This window comes from Pholcus phalangioides, unplaced genomic scaffold (assembly GCF_987345545.1).
Source record: "Pholcus phalangioides strain wild (caught in Gottingen) unplaced genomic scaffold, Ppha-v1.0 ptg000010l_1, whole genome shotgun sequence".
NCBI lineage: Eukaryota > Metazoa > Arthropoda > Arachnida > Araneae > Pholcidae > Pholcus > Pholcus phalangioides.
The window spans coordinates 8,749,587-8,773,227 of record NW_028301603.1 but is presented as its reverse complement, the minus strand read 5'-3'; the positions used below and the strand labels follow the sequence as shown (position 1 = coordinate 8,773,227).

Genomic DNA, 23,641 nt, shown 5'->3' with positions numbered 1-23,641 from the left:
TTATTTTATAGGTGGCAGCAGGAGTCGTACTGCAACTATGTTTTTTGCTCATATGATAAAGCAGGAGTTCTTAACCTATGGGTCGTGTCCCAAATTTTATTTCCGATTATATTAATTATTTAATTCCGATAAGTTATATGTCCGATTATAATATTTAATACCGATAATTTATCATTCCGATATGGGTCGTTTAGATCAACTAACAGTCGCTGCGGTGGTCGAGTGGTCATAGTGACGGACTCGCATCGCGGGGACCCGAGTTCGAGTCCTTCCGCCACAGTGGTGGTCGGATGAATTTGGTTTCCTGTGGTTCCCAACTAAGAGGTGCAAATGCGAGCCCATCTCCCCTTTAAAAAGTCTCGCCACAGAGAACAACGAGGCTACAAATAGTACAAGAGTAATCACTCATTACACTTCACTTCTGAAATATAGATGGCAACACTGAAAAATCAGGCACAACAATAGATACTCACTCAAACTGTTAGGTATTTACACTTCCGGCGCAACTCACCAGGTAGAAAACTGCCCATGTCGATAGACCTGAGTCGTGCTCGGTTTGGAAAAAAAAAATCTAACAGCCAGAGGTTCTTGAGTTATATGGGTCCACCAAAAATTGTTCATTTCTCCAGAGATGATTGGAAAAACGAAACAATGCCTCTCTTAAGACTTCAGAGGAAAAATTGAATGGATTAAAATTGAAAATGAAGAAAAATGTGTCAAAAAGTTAAAAGGAAGAAAATTCACTCCATCCCCCCACCCCCCTCTTCGGTGTCTCAACACAAGAGGGTCCCCTCTAATCTTTACGAAAGTAATAAACGATTCCTCCAGGATGCAGGGGGTACCCCCCTTCATCAGCTCTTTTTGTATAACGGGGGAGCAGAGCCTTCTATTGGGACCCCAATGGCACGTTCCAAGCAGAGCCTTTCTTGGAATCAGAGATTACTGGCACCTGTAAAACGAAACAACCTCTCTTGGAACCCCTTCTGGTAATTGGAAAAAAAATGAAGTAGAGTCTCTTTTGGAACCCCAGATGACTGGGAAAACGAAGCCGAGACTCTATTTGGATTCAAGATGACTAGGAAAATGAAGCCTAATCTCTCTTGGGACCCTAAATGATTGATAAAACGAAGCATAAGCTCTCTTGGGACCCTAAAGGACTGGAAAAACGAAGCATAATTTCTCTTGGGACAACTAAATGACTGGAAAAACGAAACATAAGCTCTCTTAGAATTGGGAACCCCCCCCCCCCCCCATCTGACTAGGACTGGAAAAACGAAGCAGAACTTTGTTTTCTTTAACTCTAGATGATAGGCAAAATGAAGCACAGTCGCTTATGGAACAATAGATGACTACAACTAAGAAAAATGAAGATGAGTTTCTCTTGAAAAACTCAGATGACAGAAAAAAGGAGGCATAGGCTCTCTTGGGATTGGGACCCTGGGTAAGCGGGACTGAATAAATGATGTGAAGTCTCTCTTAAGATTCTGGATGACAGGAATCGGAAATATGGCAAAGGGCCTCTCTTGGGACCCTAGATTATAGGAATTGTGAAAATGGCGAAGAGCCTCTCTTGGGACACTAGATGACACGAATTGTAAAAATGTCGAAGGGCCTCTCTTGAGACCCTAAATGACCGGAATTGTAAAATTGGTGAGGAGCCTCTCTTGGGACCCTAGATGACCGGAATTGTAAAAATGTCGAAGAGCCTCTCTTGGGACCCTAAATGACAGGAATTGTAAAATTGGTGAAGAGCCTCTCTTGGGACCCTAGATGACCGGAATTGTAAAAATGTCGAAGAGCCTCTCTTGGGACCCTAAATGACAGGAATTGTAAAATTGGTGAAGAGCCTCTCTTGGGACCCTAGATGACCGGAATTGTAAAAATGTCGAAGAGCCTCTCTCTGGACCCTCAACGACAGGAATTGTAAAAATGTCGAAGAGCCTCTCTGCGGACCCTAAATGACAGGGAATTTTAATAATGTTGAAGAGCCTCTCTTGGGACCCTAAATGACAGGAATTGTAAAATTGGTGAAGAGCCTCTCTCTGGACCCTAAATGACAGGAATTGTAAAAATCGTGAAGAGCCTCTCTTGGGACCCTAGATGACCGGAATTGTAAAAATGTCGAAGAGCCTCTCTCTGGACCCTAAATGACAGGAATTGTAAAAATGTCGAAAAGCCTCTCTCTGGGCCCTAAATGACAGGAATTGTAAAAATGTCGAAGAGCCTTTCTTGGGACACTGGATGACAGGAATTGTAAAAATGTCGAAGAGCCTTTCTTGGGACACTAGATGACCGGAATTGTAAAAATGTCGAAGAGCCTTTCTTGGGACACTAGATGACCGGAATTGTAAAAATGTCGAAGAGCCTTTCTTGGGACACTAGATGACCGGAATTGTAAAAATGTCGAAGAGCCTCTCTCTGGACCCTATAGACGATTGGGATTGGAAAAACAAAGCAGAGCCTCTCTTGGGACAATATAGACCTAGACTAAATGGACTACATTTGCAAAATAATTAAATAGAAGAAAAATAGAAATCACAAAATCAAAATTTTCTAGAAACAAAATCACTAAATATAACCATAACAATAAGGAAACAGTAAAAAGGAACATTTTAATTAAATAAGTTTTTAAAAAAAAGAAAAAGCAATTAAGTTCCAATCCTTCATCGAGCAATTTCTCCTGTTGTATTTGCGACATTCCGTCCGACAAACAAAATTAAAAAGAGGAACCTCGTAATGGCCATTCCACGTGGATGTCTTTCGATGAGGAGACATTTCTCCTACTCCTTAAAGAAAGCAAAAAGACAATAAGGAATCGACATTCGCATTACATGCACCGCTCTATCCCCCCCCCCACACTCTTCAATGTCTCAACACAAGAGGGTCCCCCCCCCCCTTCTAATCTCACGAAAGTAATAAACAATTCCTCCAGGATTCGGGGGTCCCCCTCAACCCCTTCCCCCACATGCATTCACCAGCCCTTTTCGTATAACAAGAGATGCCTTCAGCGACATCTGATGCACTCATTACTGTATTTATCTGTCCCCGGATGTATTTTTACCCATCGACCTTATCCGGGATATATACGTCTTCTCCCGGAATAATCGATACGGTAACAGATGTCTATATCGATCAATCGGTCAGGTTCAGATGCTTCAAGGCTATCGATCAAGAACCGGGGAGGAACGGCCCGTCGTACCACGACCCCCCCCCCTCCGCCTGAATTTTTATGCAACGGCCCTCCCAGAAGATTAATCGTGTGCTGTTTGGTGGAGCGAAAGACAGTTTTTATTGTTATTATTATTATTTTATTTTAAATTCTTATGTGTGTGTACAGGGTTTCCATTTTTTTTTTAAATTTGCATGCGTGTGCAGTTGGCACAATTTTTGTGCTTTTCCATATTTTATATTAAAGACGCTGTGCCTTGTACAGAATGGTTCTATCCATCGAGGTATTTTTCTGGATTTGCGTATGGTTTGGAATCTGGGAAGTGTTTCTGAGAGAAAGTGAGTTTCTGCATATGGATGGTGCATTCGTACTTTTTCAATAAAAACTAAGATTCTTTCTTTTAAACCGAGCACAACTTAGGTCTATCGCCCCATGGACTGTTTACTGCCTAGGGAGTTGTTGATCCTTGATCCTTTTTTCGCACCACGGTCATTTTCTGCACACGAGGGCTAATTAGACCGGGACCTACAATTTATTGCCGATTTCGAACGGCAGACTTGTTTTTTATACTCATCGAGAGGTTGGTGCGCTAACCCGTCGATGGGGGACTCCCTGCGGTAGCAATTTTTTGCTGCGGTCAAGTCGCTATTTTTTTGTTGTACCCCTGTGTCAGGAAAGTTTTCGGACAAGGACGAACCGGGTATCGAACTCGCGACACCTCTAAATACCCTTTGATACTTTAGGCGAGCATCTTATCGACCGGGCTACCGCGCCCCCTAGGGAGTTGTGCCGGAAGTGTAAGCGTGTGTAAAATTCTGCATAACAAGGTGAATGCGAAAGCACTTCAAGAAGTAGAGTTTCTCGATATGCATGGTGAGTTGGAGCCAACTTCGCAAAAAGATTTTTCCATGATAATGTGACTCAAGAAGCGGGAATATCTGCACATATCTAGGGTACATATGAAAACTTTTTTTATGAAGCAGGGTTTCTAGCGAATCAAAAACTGGCTTCATAAAAATCCGAAAGCTCCTCCCATGAAGCTAGATTTCTGCGAATTTGTAAAATCACTTCATAAAACTCGAAAAGTTCTTTTTTATGGGGGGGGGGGGGTGGATTTCTGCGCATATATTTCTGGTGAACCCGTAAGCTGGCTTCATAAAAAATCGATTGGCTTTTTAATGTGTGTGAAGCTGGGTTTTTGTGTATATATTTCTGGTGCATCCGTAAGCTCCTTCTATGAAGGTTTCAGCGTATATATATCTGGCAAATGCGCTAGCTCTTTTTTGTGAAGTTGGCTCTATGATAATGTGACTCAAGAAGTGGATTTGTCTGCACAGATCTATGGTGCATATGAAAACTTTTTTTATGAAGCTGGGTTTCTGGCGAATCAAAAACTGGCTTCATAAAAATCGGGAAGCTGTTCCCATGAAGCTGGGTTTCTGCGAATTCGTGAAGTCACTTCATAAAACTCGAACAGTTCTGTTTTTATGGGGTGTGGATTTTTTTCTGGTTAATCCGTTAAGCTAGCTTCATAAAAATTCGACTGGCTTTTTAATGTGTGTGAAGCTGGATTTTTCTGTATATATTTCTGGTGCACATCCGTAAGCTCTTTCTATGAAGGTTTCAACGTATATATATCTGGCAAATGCGAAAGCTCTTTTTATGAAGCTCGGTCTCTGCATACAGTCGAGTACACTTAAACATACCCTGGATATATTCTTACACCTTGGATATAATGTATATATTAATGTGAAAGCTCCTTTAATGAAGCTGGGTTTCTGCGTACATGTTTTTGCCAAACCGTTAGCGGGTCTCCTAAAATTTCAACTGGCGTCTTATGAAGCAGGCTTTCTGCGTGTATATTAATGTGAAAGCTCTTCTTATGAAGCTGGGTTTCTGCGTATATGTTTTTGCCAAACCGTTAGCGGGTCTCATAAAATTTCAACTGGCTTCTTATGAAGCAGGCTTTCTGCGTATATATTAATGTGAAAGCTCTTTTTATGGAGCTGGGTTTCTGCGTATATATTAATGTGAAAGCTCTTTTTATGAAGCTGGGTTTCTGCGTATATATTAATGTGAAAGCTCTTTTTATGAAGCTGGGTTTCTGCATATATATTAATGTGAAAGCTCTTTTTATGAAGCTGGGTTTCTGCGTATATATTAATGTGAAAGCTCTTTTTATGGAGCTGGGTTTCTGCGTATATATTAATGTGAAAGCTCTTTTTATGAAGCTGGGTTTCTGCGTATATATTAATGTGAAAGCTCTTTTTATGAAGCTGGGTTTCTGCGTATATATTAATGTGAAAGCTCTTTTTATGGAGCTGGGTTTCTGCGTATATATTAATGTGAAAGCTCTTTTTATGAAGCTGGGTTTCTGCGTATATATTAATGTGAAAGCTCTTTTTATGAAGCTGGGTTTCTGCGTATATGTTTTTGCCAAACCGTTAACGGGTCTTATAAAATTTCAACTGGCTTCTTATGAAGCAGGGTTTCTGCGCATATAATAATGTAAACGCTCCTTTAATGAAGCGGGGTGTCTGTGTATATGTTTTCTGCGTATATATTTCTTGTGAACACATGAAAGTTCTTTTTATAGAGCAGAGTTCCTGCTTATACGCGGGGTTTGTGCACAAATGAATGACATGATTTCAAAAATTTATATATTTCAAAACTGTTACACATAATATAATCCGAATACATAAAAATATAGAAAACATTCGGAGCTTTTTTCAACATAACTCAATAGACGACAGCATTTCCGTAGAAAGCAGTGGACCCATGATATAAAACCCCCACGACCAGGAAGCTCACTGAACTCTCGCCCAGGGTAGGTGCGGGCCCAAAGTGAAGTGTCGGCAGGGTAAATTTATTGTGTAGGTTCGTTGGGTCACCCCGTATTATACACACAACTATTTTTGCCATATAATTCGGCTCTTGAGAGGAAAGGTTAACCACTTACCTTGGATGTGTGCCTCAACCAGGGTTCCAGAAATCAATCTTATTTATAAAAATTTTGTTCATCATAAATTTAGTTTTGATTAAACTCAATTCGATAAATAGAAAGGATCTCGCTCTTGGGTGACAGTGCGGAGGTGGCCCGGATAAGACGAGAAGAAAATACAGTGGAAACCTCTCTTAACGGACACTCCCCTGTAGCGACACCTCCCGTTAACGAACACTCCCCTGTTGCGACACCTCACGTTAACGGACACTCCCCTGTAGCGACACCTCCCGTTAACGGACACTCCCCTGTTGCGACACCTCACGTTAACGGACACTCCCCTGTAGCGACACCTCCCGTTAACGGACACGTTTTTGATCCCCGGTCCCGTGGAATAGAGCTTTAGTGTATTTCACTCCCCGTTAGCGGATACTCTCGATAGCGGACAGTCAAATCAGGCAAACTCCCTTTTTTTTTTCCAAACTCTAATTTGTGAATTGTTGTTCATAAATGGAGAATTTATCATATTCAACGGTGATTATATGTATAATCCCAAGCTCGTATTGGTAAATATATCACGGAATATCATATATTCCGTCAATTAATTACTCGATTAATCGAACATAATTATGATCCAAGATGCTGATTTCGAATGGTAATAATGGTGGTTTCGTTTTTGCACACGTTGGTACGGGTGAAGAAAGCCAACATTACATGACTAATAATGTTATGAATGTTTTTATATTTTCTTCACACTTATTTTAATATAATTTTTATTGCAAAATATGTGTGGTGTACGTATCATGTACGGGTAAAAATAATTAATTGCATAATTATTAATTATTGCATTAACTATTGATAATAATTAAAAAAAAGGATAAAAAATAAATAATTATGCGTAAATCACCGATAAAAGTGATAAATGTAGTGAAATTTAATCAAACTCTATCGAGACGATTGATGATTGTGCATAACCACCTTTTTATCACTTTCACACACACATAGGAACCAATTGCGACCGAAGCCAAACGTCGTATAAATGTGTAAGTCGTGTAAACGAGGTTCTACTCTATATTGTACCTCCCCAATAGCGGACACTCCCCGTTAGCGGACAAAAGTTCCGGTCCCATGGGTGTCCGTTATCGAGAGGTTCCACTGTATGGTTCAATGGGGGGCCGTGGGCTCAAAAAGGTTCAGACACACTGCTCTGGATTACAGCATTCTTACAACACTGTTACAAACAGGGAAACGCTTCGATAACAATTCACCGATATTGCTCCGGACCCCAATGAATGATTCCAAACAATCGGCAGTCCTCCAGAAACTATTAACGTCGAAAAGTTTTCGAAATCGCAAGACATTTCTCAATAATGGCTGTTGAGTGGGGGCGACGGCGAATATATCATTAGTGGTGTGTGTGGGCAGAGATTGTTGATGGCGGAAAGTAAGAACCAATCCGCGTGGGAGTGCCATCCATCTGTGACTTTCACTTTCCTTTCTCCCAAAGTAAGCACTTTCGGGCGTAATTGTGCTTGTCTTCATTCAAGAGTTTTGGGATCTTAAAAGCCTCCCGGCGTCCCTTTTATTTGCCGCCCCCCCCCCCTTCATATCTCGAGGGCGTCCGTAGGTCGCGCCGGAAGGTAATCGACATGACTGACATGACTGATAGCCTCGCTCCCAACTCTATCTCTCGAGTGCCGCTTCTTTCTTGTGTGGACATTGGAATATATATATATTTTTTGCAGGAGAAAATGTGCCGCCGCATATTGACGTTGGATATCCTCCACTCTCAAAATTTCCAACAATGTGTGAGATCTCGACAATGCGTGCGTGTGGTAAGTGCGTTGATGCTGTCCGTCCATAAGCAATCCGTGGATGGTTTCTAATCCTCCAAACGTTGGCATAAAATGGCCATTTTATATCTTCGGAGTTTTGTTAACGGTCTCTATTTCCATGAGTGGCGTGGGCGACCGCATTAAGTCCACTCGTTCCGACTTTTCCCATTATATAAAGTCCCGTTTCTTTTCCCGTATTTACTCTATCTCTATATATTCCGTATTTTCCACGAAGAAATATGGTTAGCCTAGTTGTGACGCAGTGGTTGATGTAGGTCGTCGTCACCCATCATTGTTTCATCAAGTGATTGTAACAGAGTATTGTTTTAAAACGGAATGAAACGTTTGTCTGATTGGTGATTGAGGATTGTTTCATGAAGTCATTAATTTGAGTCATGAGATTTGTTTGATCGTTATTGTTATAGAACATCATTTTATCAAATCATAGTCATAGGTAGTTTGACCAAGTCATTGGTAAAACATTATTTGACCAAGTCATTGGTAAAACATTATTTGACAAAGTCATTGCCATAAAACATTATTTGACTTGGTCGAACAATGTTTAATAAAAGTTTATGGACTATGATCGGTCATAGTCATAGAGCATTGTTTGATCAAGTCATTGTTATAAAACATTATTTGATCAAAAGTCATTGTTATAAAACATTATTTGATCAAGTCATTGTTATAAAACATTATTTGATCAAGTCATTGTTATAAAACATTATTTGATCGGTGTTAATCATAGAAGATTGATTAATCAAGTCAATGTTGTAAAACACCATTTGATCGGTGATACTAATAGAGCATCGTTAGATCAAGTCATTGTTGTAGAATTGATTGGTTTTTATCAAATCATAGTCATAAGAAATTGTTTGATCAAGTCATTGGTAAAACATTGTTTGATCAAGTCATTGGTAAAACATTGTTTGATCAAGTCATTGGTAAAACATTGTTTGATCAAGTCATTGGTAAAACATTGTTTGATCAAGTCATTGGTAAAACATTGTTTGATCAAGTCATTGGTAAAACATTGTTTGACTTGGTCAAATAATTTTTAATAAAAGTTTATGGACTATGATCGGTCATAGTCATTGAGCATTGTTTCATCAAGTCATTGCAACATTATGCAACATTATTCGATCGCTCACAATCAAAGAACATGTTTTACAACAATGACTTGATCAAACAATTATTTTATCGATCATAGTCATTGGGAATTCTTTGATCGAGTGATTGTCGCAGAGAGCATTTTTTGATCATTTTTATGTTACCTTGTTTGTTGAAGGCATTGTTACGGAACATTGATTGATGGTGGTCGGTCGGTCATTATCACAAATTTACTTTGAAAATGCAATGAACATTGTTTGCTTCAGTCATTGTTACGTTGTGATGTTTGATCAGACATTGATACGTTATATTAATAGATGAAGTAAGTCATTGTTACAGAACATGATTTGATCAGTCGATCATCGTACAGTTGCGGTTGAAAATATAGTGAGCATTGTTTAATCAAAGTCACCGTTATAATGCACAATTTGATAGAGTCATTGTTACGCGTTGCATTGTTTGCCTATGCCATTGTTTCACGAAATCATTGTGACAAAAACATTTTTGACCAGTCGGTCGTCACGTAGTTGTGCTTGGTAAATAATAGTTAGTGAGCATTGTTTCATGAAGTTGTTGTTACATCACGACGTTTGACTGAGCCCACATCACGTTGCATTGTTTGAGTGTAAATCATGGTTACATTGCATTAAATGATGAAGTTATTGCAACGTTTTATTGTCTAAATTAGATCATTGTTACCTTGTATTGTTGACGATAGTCAAGGATGCTCAACTGCTCAACATTTTTGAGAAAATGGAGGCCACTTGAGGGTTCCAAAACGTGTCCGCTGTAGATGTGTCGCGGGCCACTTAAGTGATCTGTAAATGTGCCGCGGGCTGCTTTTGTGATCTTTCAAATGTGCTGCGGACCACTTAAATGAAGTGCAAGCCACTTAAGAGTGATCTCAAGGGTGTGTCACAGGCAACTTAATTGAAGTGGGGAATGTTCCGCGGACCACTCAAGTGATCTGGAACAGCGCCCCAAGCCAGTTAAGTGACGTGGAACTGCACCGTGGGCCACTCAAGCGATCTGGTAATGTCCCGCTTACTTCATTTTTAGATTTGAGGTGGCGGGCAATAACAGATGACTCTGGGGGAGGGGACCACATTTGTCCCGCGGGTTATGGGTTGAGCATTGTATGAAGTAAATCATCACAAAAAAAGAGCAGCGGTCATAATCACACTTATTATGTTTTCATATGGATAATTGATAGTGACGATTGTTTCATAAAGTCATTGTTGCATTGAGTGATTGTTGCACATCCATCATTCCATCTGGTTCAAACAATAACGCCATTCCAAATTGCGTGTGACTCATCCATCTGTATGTGTCTTTCCACAGAGAGGCCGCCATCAGAAGCGACGTTCGCTGGCAATGAATACCTGGAGTTCGAGGTCCGGGGCCGTGGGGGCGAGCCCCTCGTCTCCTGGAGCGACAGGACCTCCCTGTACTTCCGCACCCGGCATTCCGTAGGCCTGCTCGTGCTGCTGGTGTCCACAACGACCGACACGGAATCCGGAGACTTCCTGCACGTCTCGCTGAAAGGCGGGGCCCTGACTGTCTCGACTCGACTGGGGGCTTCCGGGTCGAGGATCGAGAGGACCGTCAGGCCGACCCGGATACGATTCGACGACAACCAGTGGCACAGGGTCGTCGTCAACAGGAAAGTCCGAGAGGTGAGTCGAAAGTATGATATACCTATCATACCAATATTTCTCGGGGGGAAGACTGACTAGGCTAATGCTAGAAAATCAGATTGCGTGGGTAAAATAGCCTCGTGAAGAATTTAGAGCTGATCCAAGGCTCGGTATGTCCTCTGAGATTCAGTCCTCTAAGCCGGAGGTCTTCAACCTCTTCCAAGTCGCGAGCACTGTCTGTACCCGTCATAAAAAACAAGAGCACCCTTACGGCAAATTTAACATACGAAGGCATGAAATCAGGATGATTTCGATCCTTAAAATGCAATTTTTACAAGGTGTTTCGATCGGCACGTTGATCAAGTGCTCACGAGCACAAAATCAAATACGAGCACTCTGGGTACTTCGTGGTGCTTGCGAGCAACGGGTTGAAGATGCCTGCTCTAAGCCATAGTTTCGCAAAACCTTTTGTTTGGAGAGTTAGGGCCACCTGGAGGGGGAGGTTGAAAACATGTCGTGGGCTACTTAAGTGATCTGTATATGTGCAGCGGGTAACAGAAGTGATCAATAAATGTGCCACGGGTCACTGAAAAGATCTGAAAATGTGCCACGGGTCACAGGTGTGATATAGGTGTGGGTGTCGCGAAGGACAGAGGAAATGTTCCGCGAGCAACTTGAGTGATCTGGTAATATTCCGCTCAGTTCATTTCTACAAATTTAGGTTACAGGTCATGGGTCATATCTGATGACACCGACTGCCACATTTGACCCACGCGCCATGGGGTGAGCATGTACGTCTGAAAGATCTTTTACCTACATCTAAACCGACATGAGCCCCTCCTCCCTCCCCATCGAACTGGACATCCCCTGGGTCATAATTAGGAGCTTAGGAGGAGGAGCTACTATTAGGAGCTACCCAGATGACTGGTTGGAAAAAATAAAACAGAGTCTCTCTATAGTATAGGACACCAGATGACTGAAAGGAGGAGGGAGGGAGCAGATCCTCTATTATGACCCCCGATAACCGGGGGGGGGACGGTATGAAGTAGAGCCGCTATGAGGGATACCAGGTGGCTGAGGGGGATCATCAAGCAGAGGTCCTGCTTGACACCAGATAACCGGCGGGGGAAAAGGAAGCAGAATCTTTTTGGGACACCAGATATCACTGGAGAGGGGAAAATAAAACAGATCCTCTCAATATTAGAACCATAGATATCAGTAAAAAATGAAGTAGATCCTCTCTTGGGACTCCAGATGACTCGAAAAACGCAGCATTCTCTCATGGGACCTCCAGATGACTAAGGAGGAAGAAATGAAGCAGAGCCTTCTGTCAAGGAACCCAGATGACTGGGAAGGAAAAAAAATGAAGCAGAGCCCTCTGTCAGGGAACCCAGACGACTGTGGAGAAAAAAAAAATGAAGCAGATCCTCCATTCGTTGGGAACCCAGATGACTGGAAAAGGAAAAAAAATGAAACAGAGCCTCTCTTCATTGGGAACCCAGATGACTGAGAAGGAAAAAAAAATGAAACAGAGCCTCTCTTCGTTGGGAACCCAGATGACTGGGAAGGAAAAAAAATGAAACAGAGCCCTCTGTCGGGAACCCAGATGACTGTGGAGAAAAAAAATGAAAGACTAAAAAAATGACGCAGGCTCTATGAGAACCCAAGTTTTGAACAAAACAATTCTCAAACTGGTGGTGGTTTCGCAATAGGGTGGAAGTTCTATTATATGGTTTGAATTCTCTGGTTAAAATAAATCTGCCATTGATTAGAGTATCAACATGTTGAGTTGTATTGATGACCTATTGTACCCTTTCGAGGAATCCCAAGTGTCCTCGTGTGTCCTAATTGCGATAGGATTTTCCGGCATGATAATACTCAAGTGCGTAGGTGAGCTTACGATAAAGAGATCTGGTACCATGATTTTCGAGAGTAAGCAGGTACGTAAATTCGTAGGCAGATAGTTTGTCAGATGGGAGGGGGCTCCAAACTGTCCCTTTGCCCAGGGGCCTCTGGTACTTCATAAATACATATTAAACAACTGGCAATTTCTCTGTGCACAGATTCCAACAAATCTCTCTCTCTCTCATGGGCCAATAAGTGCCGGACTCTAGTACCAGATATTGGTCAGTTCCGGCCAATGCTGATACGCACCGTCGGGACAGCGGCACGAGCTGTCCCCGGGTTCCCAATTCCGTGTCCATGGAAGCACGAGCGCACTTAAACGCTATATTCAACGAGGGGGGACTTAAATTATAGGCGAAATCGTGAATTGAATACACGTCAAGCACGCAACACGCGAGCTCGTAAAACTGTTGGCAAACATTTCTCGTGTTTTGCGAAATTCCGCGAGATTTACACGGAACTCACCCCCCCCCCTTCCCCGTCCATTTCTGTACTGATCAGTGCTCCTTATCCCGATATTATTTCGGAGATTGATCGGTGATACGAAGGGTGCTCGCTCGCTCGCTCCCACACTCTGGTCACAAATCAATGGGTAAGAAGATCCCTCGAAATATGAACATACACGAGAAGATGTATATGCAATAGAACGCATGTGTATCTCAAGCACTCGAGGCACGTTCTTGCTAATTACATGCTAATGTAATTAGCATCCGGATTTCTCTCTCTCTCTCTCTGTCTCGCCAATGCTGCGTTTATTTTTATTAATGAATATCGGAATCGGGTCTATTATAGGAGCGGCTGCTGCTGGAAACTCTATTAGGAATGGATTGTGTTTGGGGAAGGTTTGTTTCGGAATTAGGGTCTGGTTGAATTGGATAGTAGTGGAGAGAGAGAGGTGCTGATGTATAATGAAACGTGTAGAATGTCCTGCTGGGCATTTTTGCATCGAGTCATTGTTATAGGGCATTGTTTGCTCAGTCACCGTCAAGGAATATTGTTGGATAGATGACAGGACATTGTCGCACTGTATCACATTGCGTAATCAGTTTTCGTCTCAGAGTACTGTTAGATGACAGTTATTGAGCATTGTTTGGGCTATAACAACGACATGAAACAATGTCTAAACTACTATAATAACAACAATGTAAAAAAAATGTCGTGGTTCTAGCACATTGTTTGATCAGTCGTTGTGCGATAAGATTGAACTTTTATACAGGGCATTTAATGATCAGCCATTGCTACAGGACAATGATCGATCAATCATTGTTACAGGACATTGATTGATCAGTCATTGTCATAGGGCATTGACTGATGAGTCTCCATCGCAGAATACCGTTAGCGATGTAACAGTTATTGAACATTGTTAAATTGAGTCATTGTTGCAGGACCTTGTTTCGTCGGCCTTCGTTGCAGCGAACGTACTGTTCAATATATATGCCATTTATTGAGCATTGTTGAATTGAGTCATTGTTACAGGATGTTATTTGTTATAATTAGGCATCGTTGTTTTGATTTATCATTGTCAAAGAGTATTTTTAGATGGCAGTTATCGGTCATTGTTTGATTAGTCAGTTACAAGGCACCGTTCGAACATTCTTGTCACAAAGTAATGTTAGATAAATGAGACAGTTATATTCACTATTGTTGCATTGAGTCTTTGTTATAGGACATTGAAAAATTCATGGGTCTTCGTCATAGATTACTGTGAGGAAGGGTGCACGCGGGCTCAAATATATACGTCAATTATTGAACATTGTTGCAGGACATTGTTTAAGCAGTCACAGTCACACAGTATTGCTTTATCACACAGAACATTTGTTTGATAAATGACATCTATCGAGCAAGACCTTGTTACAGAGCATTATTTGTTGAAGTCATTATGCAGTATTATTATGATTATGTCACGTTACATTGTTTGACAAAGCCATTGTTACGTCACATTGTTGGACAAAAGTCATTGTTACGTCACATTATTGGACAAAAGTCATTGTTACGTCACATTGTTGGACAAAGGTCATTGTTACGTCATATTGCTGGGCAAAAGTCATTGTTGCACAACATTGTTTGACAAATCATCCTTACACAACATTGTTTGACAAATCATTCTTACACAACATTGTTTGACAAATCATTGTTACATGTTTGGCAAATCATATGATACACAGCATTGTTTGATAAATCATTGTTACACAACATTGTTTGATAAATCATTGTTACACAACATTATTTTAAAAATCCATTGTTACAGACATTATTTTAAAAATCCAGTGTTACAGACATTTTAAAAATTCATTGTTACACAACATTATTTTAAAAATCCATTGTTACACAACATTATTTTAAAAATCCATTGTTACAGACATTATTTTAAAAATTCATTGTTACCAAACATTATTTTAAAAATCCATTGTTACAGACATTATTTTAAAAATTCATTGTTACATAACATTATTTTAAAAATCCATTGTTACAGACATTATTTTAAAATCCATTGTTACAGACATTATTTTAAAAATTCATTGTTACACAACATTATTTTAAAAATCCATTGTTACAGACATTATTTTAAAATCCATTGTTACAGACATTACTTTAAAAATTCATTGTTACATAACATTATTTTAAAAATTCATTGTTACACAATATTATTTTAAAAATCCCTTGTTACAGACATTATTTTAAAAATTCATTGTTACACAACATTATTTTAAAAATCCATTGTTACAGACATTATTTTAAAATCCATTGTTACAGATATTATTTTAAAAATTCATTGTTACACAACATTATTTTAAAAATCCATTGTTACAGACATTATTTTAAAAATTCATTGTTACAGACATTATTTTAAAAATTCATTGTTACACAACATTATTTTAAAAATCCATTGTTACAGACATTATTTTAAAAATTCATTGTTACAGACATTATTTTAAAAATTCATTGTTACACAACATTATTTTAAAAATCCTTTGTTACAGACATTATTTTAAAAATTCATTGTTACACAACATTATTTTAAAAATCCTTTGTTACAGACATTATTTTAAAAATTCATTGTTGCAGAACATAGTTTGACAAATCATTGTTGCAGAACATAGTTTGACAAATCATTGTTGCAGAACATAGTTTGACAAATCATTGTTGCAGAACATTTTTTGATTCATCGGTTATCATCGCAGTTATGTTTGCTGAATCGTCGTACTTCTATATCGAAATCACTAACCTGGTGCTTCCACTTCCCCCCCCCCCCCAAAGTTTCGGACATGGACCAGGTTGCCTTAGCGTAACTACGGCCCTGACTGCCGTTGTGTCTTATTATACTTACCGGGGGGTTCTTGTCGATTGTTGAAATAATCGCACATTACCAGGAAAAGGCTAATGTTTTCTCTGGTCTGATATTCTTTGTTTGCCTGTGTGGCTGATCTTGGGGCTCCGTGGGGATAGATGATATCATTATCCGGCGGTGACCTTTCAGTTGGAAATTCCATGAAATATGGACTGGGTCACCGTTCGGTTAGGATGGTCTAATATCCCCCCCCCCCCGTACATGATTTTACTTCAGAAGGGTGTCTCTATGGCAGGTCTGTTTTTAAAAAAAAAAATTTAAGAACGGGGGCAAAGGAATGGCCCTTTAAAGAGATTTGAATTGTATTCATACAGGGTGTCCTGTAAGTGCTAATGTGGCCTTTATCTCATCAACTGTTCGCCGAAGAGGCATGGTTCTAATTTTAAAAAAAATTTAAATGTGTGTTCAGAAATCACTCTGTTCCAGTTCCGACGGTGAAAATACAGTGTGTCACAAAATAAAAAAAAAAGGACTAAATTTTTATAGGGTCCCTCCGTCCCCTAATTTCCAATTAAAAAAGTTGTTGCCCTGCCTCTCTTGAGGACAACAACAACAAAAACAAAATCCCCCATGCTTTTGCGCAAATTGCAATATTCTCTGAGATGCTCGAATTCAAAAATCGGAGGGAAGTTGGGGAAAAACAGCATTAATGAAGGACAGGGGCGTTGTCCGTCTGTTTATGCTGTTCTTTCCGTTTTTTTGGTATCTCAGCAAATATTGCACTTGGAAACGTGGATTTTTTTTTGGCCTCAGGAGAGACACGGCAACAACTTCCTAATTAGAAGACACAGAAGGACCTAACTATGTTTTCACTTGCAAAACTCGTACAAGGTGATTTTCGAACACATTTTGAGCATTTTTTATAATGGAATCATACCTCTACGACGAACATTTGATGAGACAAAGGCCACATACATTAGGACTTACAGGACACGCTCTGTAACAATTGCTCAAAACTGCGCAAATATATATGTATATATATTTTGTTTTCCAGATAACCAGGGCCACGGGTTTCTGCCACGTAAGTCTTTTCTTCTATTATTATTTTAAAAGAGAAAATTTAAAGTCACTGACACCACAAAATAGTTTCTTGTAATAATGGATGGGTCCTTGTCTGTCTTGGTTTTCAGCTGTCCGTGACCGTCGACGGCGTCCACACCGAGCGTGGTTCGATGGCCGGTGCGTTCTCGACACTCGCCAGTGGCGTAGTGTTCATCGGCGGCGTGGATCCTCACTTGCCTTCTATCCTCCCACCGGCCGCTTCGACTGTCCGCAGCAATTTCGTCGGGTGCGTTAAAAAGGTAAGGACCCATCGACAGGATATCGTACGGGGCCGCCCGGCATGCCCGGGGCATGTAAAAAATTTCAACCGGGCATGTTTTTTTGTTTTGTCGACCACATGTCCGACGCGGGCACGTAAAAGAACAAAAAATTTAAACCCTGTACTTTTTTTCCCCCCATTTTTTTGCAAGGTTTTCTTACACACGTTCCTGAAATTCCCCAGAAATGCTTTCTTTGGCAGCAATGGTACAAATGTTTCGTCAATGTATTTCGATACATTTTCACGGTCGTAAGTTAACGTCCCGAAGCGGTCATGAGGCCCTTAAGTACTGTAACTGAGCTTTTTTTCTAAGTGCTAATGCGGTCTTTCTCTCATCAACCGTTCGTCGTAGAGAGATACAGATTTTGCCCTACTTTCCCACCAAATCCTACCAACAAAATTTGTATAATTGATTTTAATTGAGGAATCAATCATCTTGGAGTCATCGGTACATTGCCAAATAATACAAATGCAAAGAATTTAAATAATAAATTGCAAATAATGATTCTGTGCCGAAGCAGAAATTTTAGTTTTTCAGGTCATTTGCGGGGGAACGCGTATGTGTGGACCATTTCGTTTATTAATCTTTCTTTTTCCTAGTTTGAGGGTTCAACAAGTAGGGCCATTAAAAAATTCTGTCTAGATGGGAAAAATAATTTTGCATTTACTGCTTCACGATCTTGAACTATTCATTGTACAGTAACTAACATTCGTCAGTGGAAATTATGGTGCACATTTTGTGTGTAGATGAAACAACAGTTTTTATAATAAAGCAGTTGGATACATAGGCTTATTCCAAGTTTGTAGCATTCAATTGTCCTCTGTATTTTTAAGACATGCAGAGCCATAAACTATATTTGCAATGCTGAGTAAAGATCTAGAAGTGAAAGTGCTTCATTTGCAAAAAACGATTACTCTGGCATTGAACAGTAAAATGTAGACAAATCCTTTAAAAAAAAAAAGGTTGGACAACGCAAAGTGAAACCATCCGGTTCATTTTCACTAATTTACATTGCACCTTATAATCTATAAATTTTGCACTGTGCTTTTGAAAGTGGTCTCGAAAGGGCGTCAGTCTTGAAAAAATCTGAATGCTTTCATAATTTGCTATGTGCATTGTCGAAGAGAGAAGTTAGACTGGACTGTGGAAGTGCCTCCGGAAAATAATGTAGTTTATATTGTGAGGAGAGACAGAAAAGAATTATCTGCGTTTTGGCCAAAACGTGTTTTTGTAACCAAGTCATTTCTGTCATTTTGCTTTGGCTCGAGTCAGTTTTACAGGGTACTGAAATAGTACTACTATTTTTCTTTTTAACTTAAAAAATATATATTTTGAGGGTTTTTTTTTAATTATGCTACACTGGTGAAATAAATTAAGAGAATTTGCGTATTTTATGGAATTTCATGAAAAGAACTGAACTGAATGTAAAACCACTGCTTCTAGACAAAAATGCAAATCTTGTACGTCAAATACGTAAGCGTACGCGTATGTGTAGGCGGAGCCAGTAGAGAAACAGGCTTTATAAGCGCGCGCGTAAGTTAAGACGCATTTCGTTCGCTAGCACACCTCGGCGAATTTCTTGGTGTTATTTTGCAGCAATCGGTTAATTTCAAATTGTAACAGTAAAAATGAGTAACCACCAACTTCTAGATGATGGAATGAGGTGGCGAATTGCGGGGAGGCTAGAAGCAGGCCAATTTCAAGTCCAGATTTGTGGGGAGTTCAATTTAACGCCCAGCATCGTGTGTAACTTATGGAAACAGTTCCAGGATACCGGATCCATCGAGAGAAAGCCTGGGCAAGGTCGTCCAAGAGCCACGACGGACAAAGAAGATCGCCATTTGTCGATTATAGCGAGGCGTAACAGGAGTGCTCAGCTCTCTCGTGACTTGTATGCAGCCACAGGAACCCGTGTATCAAGGGTGACTGTTTCCAAAAGACTTCATGAGAGAGGGTTGTTTGCAAGAATGTTTGCGTCCCGCTCTTCTTCAGACAGGAGAATCCGTTTATCATGGTGCAGAGAGCATAGAGATTGGAGTATGGATCAATGGGCGACCGTTCTCTTCACTTATGAGTCCCGGTTCAGCCTAAGCGCCGATTCTCGCCATACGTTCATATGGAGAGAACCAGGGACCCGCTACCTACCCTCCAATGTCCGCGAAATCAACCATTATGGCGGAGGAGGTTTAATGCTCTGGGCAGGCATCATGTTGGATTGCCGCACACCTCTCCATGTCTTTGAAAGAGGCACTGTGACTGGTGTGAGGAATGGGGATGAAGTCTTGGAGCCCTATGTTCGCCTTTTCAGGGGTGCAGTTGGCCCTGAGTTCATTTTAATTGACGATAACGCGAGGCCACATAGAGCTCTTCTGCTCGACGATTTTCTAGAGAGTGAGGATATTGGCCGGATGGATTGGGCCAGCCAGATCTCCAGACCTTAACCCTATAGAGCATGTCTGGGACGCTGTGGGGAGGGCAATTGCAACTCGCAACCCCCCCTCCGGGAACCATCCAGGGAATGAAAACAGCGTTTCTGAACGAGTGGGATCAATTGCCACAGAAAATGATAAACTGCCTTATTTCAAGTATGAAATCACGCTGCAAGACCTGTATATCTGTAAGTGGGGACCATACCCCCTATTAACCCTTTTTTTTTTTGTTTATTCTGCAAACGCTGTTTCATACCTTCCGACTCCAACGAGTGTTACGCACGATCATGCGTATGTATTACAATTATTGAATGGTTATTTGTTTTGTATTGTATCAATGTATGTACATATCAAATTTCATTAAAATCAGTTCCAGTAGTAGTTCTAGAGATAATGGACCAAGTCTGCAAATTCTCTTAATTTCTTACACCAGTGTACTAGCTATAATACCCGGCGCTGCCCGGGTTTTCTTTAATGAAGCTTTTTGGATCACGTGATATCTCCCTCTTGCTTTGAGGGACATGCAAACCGTGTCTAAGTTAACCAATACGGCGACTTCCAGCGCGACTCATGAAAGAAACAAATCTAGATTTAAAGAAACGTAGAAATGAATATATTTTTTTTCCTTTTTTAAGAGCACTAAATATTTCGATTTCCCCCCCCCCCACCCCTTTTTAAGTTCAAGTTATCGACCTGCGTATTTCAGCTTCCAAAAATGCTTAGTTAAAGCTGTGGAATTTCTTCGATGTACTTTACAGGCCCATAATTAATTCTAAAACATCCTAAACTATATGAATTTATGCAGTTGAATATTAAAAGATAATACGCGGAGACATTAATTTTTATGCTTGAGAAGATGCAAATAAAAAGTTAAAATCAATGTTATTGCATGGATATCCAACGCAAAAGTAGGTCCGGGGCTAATTACTTCCTATTTAATCTCCTGGGCTTCGTATATCTCTAAGTGAACTCGATATTTCGAAAATCTAGAATTCAATACAATTTTTAAAATTATTGATGTGGTGGAAAAACCCCACCAAATTTCCACATTTCTACAGTAAAATCCGCAATTTTAACACTGATTTCTATGGGATCATCCTTTTACTGACCCTCAAAGTGATGCTGATAATGATTATGGCATCTATTCAAAAAGTCTCATTACTGGGAGGATTGAAAAAGTGGCAAACCATTATAAAGGCATAAACTATCATACATATACTAACAGGATTAAAGAAGTGACAAACCGTTGTAAAGGCATATGCACGTTTGAAACGCATTGCTAGGGAACCACGGTAACCAAAGTAAACGTTCGGAAAGTGATTGTTGAGGCCCAAAAACCATTGTTGCGCGACAGTTTCTTGCCCATTTGGGGCATTTGCCCTGCTCTGACGAAATTTTAAAGTTGGCTATCGTTCAAATCGGCTCCCATTTGGTATACATGCACAATTTGGCGACGATCGATCTAAAATTGTAGATTTATATAGATAACATACACACACACACACACACACACACAGAGTGAGAGAGAGAGAGAGAGACAGACACACGGACATAGAGAAAATCAATTTTATATACCGTATATACTCGTGTATAAGCCGACCCCCACTACTTCAGGACCACCAAAACAGCAATAAATTGAAAACCCGTGTATAAGCCGACCCCAAAAAATCCGTGCATTTCAGAGAAAACAATTTCTTATATTTTCATGCAAAATGAATAGCTTACAAAAAAAAATTTACAATTGAAAATGATTCAAACTTTTTAATCCGTTTCTTGTGAGTCTCCAAGCTCATCGCAGTCAATCAGATCATCATGGGTGTGCGACATCTTCGTTTTCATCCTCATCTGGGCTGTCATCGCCATTGTCACTTTCAAAGAGGATGTCATCTTCAGTTCCGTCCATCGCATTGCTAATGCAACACTTTCTGAAGGATCGGATGATAATTTTGGTGGAAACAGAATTCCACGCCTCATGTACCCATTGGCACACTAGACCAACGTTAGGTTTCTTCAAGGCACCACTTTTTGTAGTTTCTTCATCATCGGAACTCATCCATTCGATCCACAAATTCCTCAAATAGTCTTTGAAAGGCTTGTTGATGCTCACATAAGGCTTTACAATCGACGTTAACCCACCTGGTATCAAAGACAATGATGTTTTCTTCGCCTCGTCTTTGACATTATCTGGGGTTTGAACATAATTCATACCAATAATGGCGGTTTCTCGAACACTGCTACAAAAATTACTACTGATTGCGGGGGTCGATATTTTCTCATCAAAAATTAACCCGAGTATAAGCCGTCCCCCCTACTTGAGGAATGAATTTTTCCACACAAAAAACTCGGCTTATACACGAGTATATACGGTATATAGATTTATTTCTATGCTGCATACTGATGTAAATTTTATGCACCAAAATATCGGTTGATATGTTTTTATGTTAAACGCTAAATTAGTTTTTGTAAACACCAAAACGCATAGTAACTGCTGGGGTATAAAATTTTCACCAATATGCAGCACAGAAATAAAAAAAAGCACAGTCGACGCTCGATATAACAACCCCCGTTCCGTCCAAAACGGACGTTATATTGGGAGGATCGTTATATTGAAAGTAAAACATATATGATAGTTATTCTATGAAAAAATTTGGAACTTATCCTGCCAATTGCTATAATGTGAGGTTGTTATAACGAGCGTCGACTGTATATAGTTTAACACCACATGTTGCTCACTTTTATCTTGCATTTCTGTTCAAAACTAACAACCATTTATTTTAAGAATTATAGTAGATAGTTTTGTTTTTATTCAGTAGGTGGCAGCAGTAGTTCTAGTTTAACGCAGTTTTTCGTATTTATAATAGCAAAATATAAATATGTACTCGCGTAGAGTCATAATATTTTGTCGAGTATGTGAAATACTTATACGGGCATCTATGGCCGTCCCGATCAGGGCTGCTACTAGATACTTGGTCAGCTGGAGTAAGCTTGAATTTTGTCATACCGGTTAATGTTGAACATTGCTTAAAGAAGGAATTGAGCGCCCTCTCTGGTCCAGTGCTAGATTGGTTTAATTAAAAATGTTGTTGGCTAAATTAATTGCATTTTTATTTCTATGCTACACATTGGTAAAAATTCTACACCCCAAAATACCAGTAGTTACTATGCGTTTTGGTGTTTAGAAAAACTAATTTAGCGTTTAACATAAAAACATATCAACCGATATTTTGGTGCATAAAATTTGCAACAGTATAGAGCATAGAAACAAATAATATATATTATCGTAACACACTTTGTTTGTTTTCATGCTGCATACTGGTTTGAAACCCAAAACTAACATTACTTAAAAATCATTAAGTAGTTTGCTTTCTATTTGCTAGGTGGCAGCAGGCATCGGATATTTTTGTGACTGCTATTTTCTTCGATATTTTTACGTAGAAGAGAAATGCAGATAAATATATTTTCTATGTTTTTTTTTTTTAGAATTAATCACATGTTGCAAAGTTTAATCGAAGAATTTTCATCCCTTTCGGACACTTTATATAAAGTTTAATGGGGGCCATATAATATATGGGTTGTCTTGTGAGCGACCTTTATTTCATCAACCGTAGAGCTCTAGACCCGTTTGCTCCCCCCTCCCTGGTCCCGATCGTAGTTCATTGAACAGGTTTTTGTTCCTGGTCTTCCTTGGGCAGTCTCACTCATCCACGAACTCGATTGTTCGATTGATGGTGTCGCATTTCTCGCGGTCAGAAACGAACGAGATGATCCTCTCGAACATTCTCCTCACACCCACATTAACAAGGAGATTCAAAGTGGCGTTTGTGCGCTAGGAATGCCGGGAGACGACGCGTGCATATACACAGAATCCCAAACGCACTAATGATCCTTACATAAAAATGTTAATGCCATTACTAGAGCCCGGAAATTCAGGCAAAATGCCACAC

The 23,641-nt window shown here is 40.0% G+C and overlaps 1 protein-coding gene across 1 annotated transcript in view; it reads left to right on the top strand.

The window, feature by feature from the left end:
• LOC149080850 (neurexin 1-like) overlaps window positions 1-23,641 on the top strand; it is a 196,835-nt gene that overhangs the window by 144,728 nt on the left and 28,466 nt on the right. The window contains exons 5-7 of the mRNA XM_089237516.1: window positions 10,397-10,731; window positions 16,941-16,967; window positions 17,077-17,247. Of these exons, the coding sequence (XP_089093642.1) occupies window positions 10,397-10,731; window positions 16,941-16,967; window positions 17,077-17,247 (533 nt within the window). The remainder of the gene's footprint in view (window positions 1-10,396; window positions 10,732-16,940; window positions 16,968-17,076; window positions 17,248-23,641) is intronic.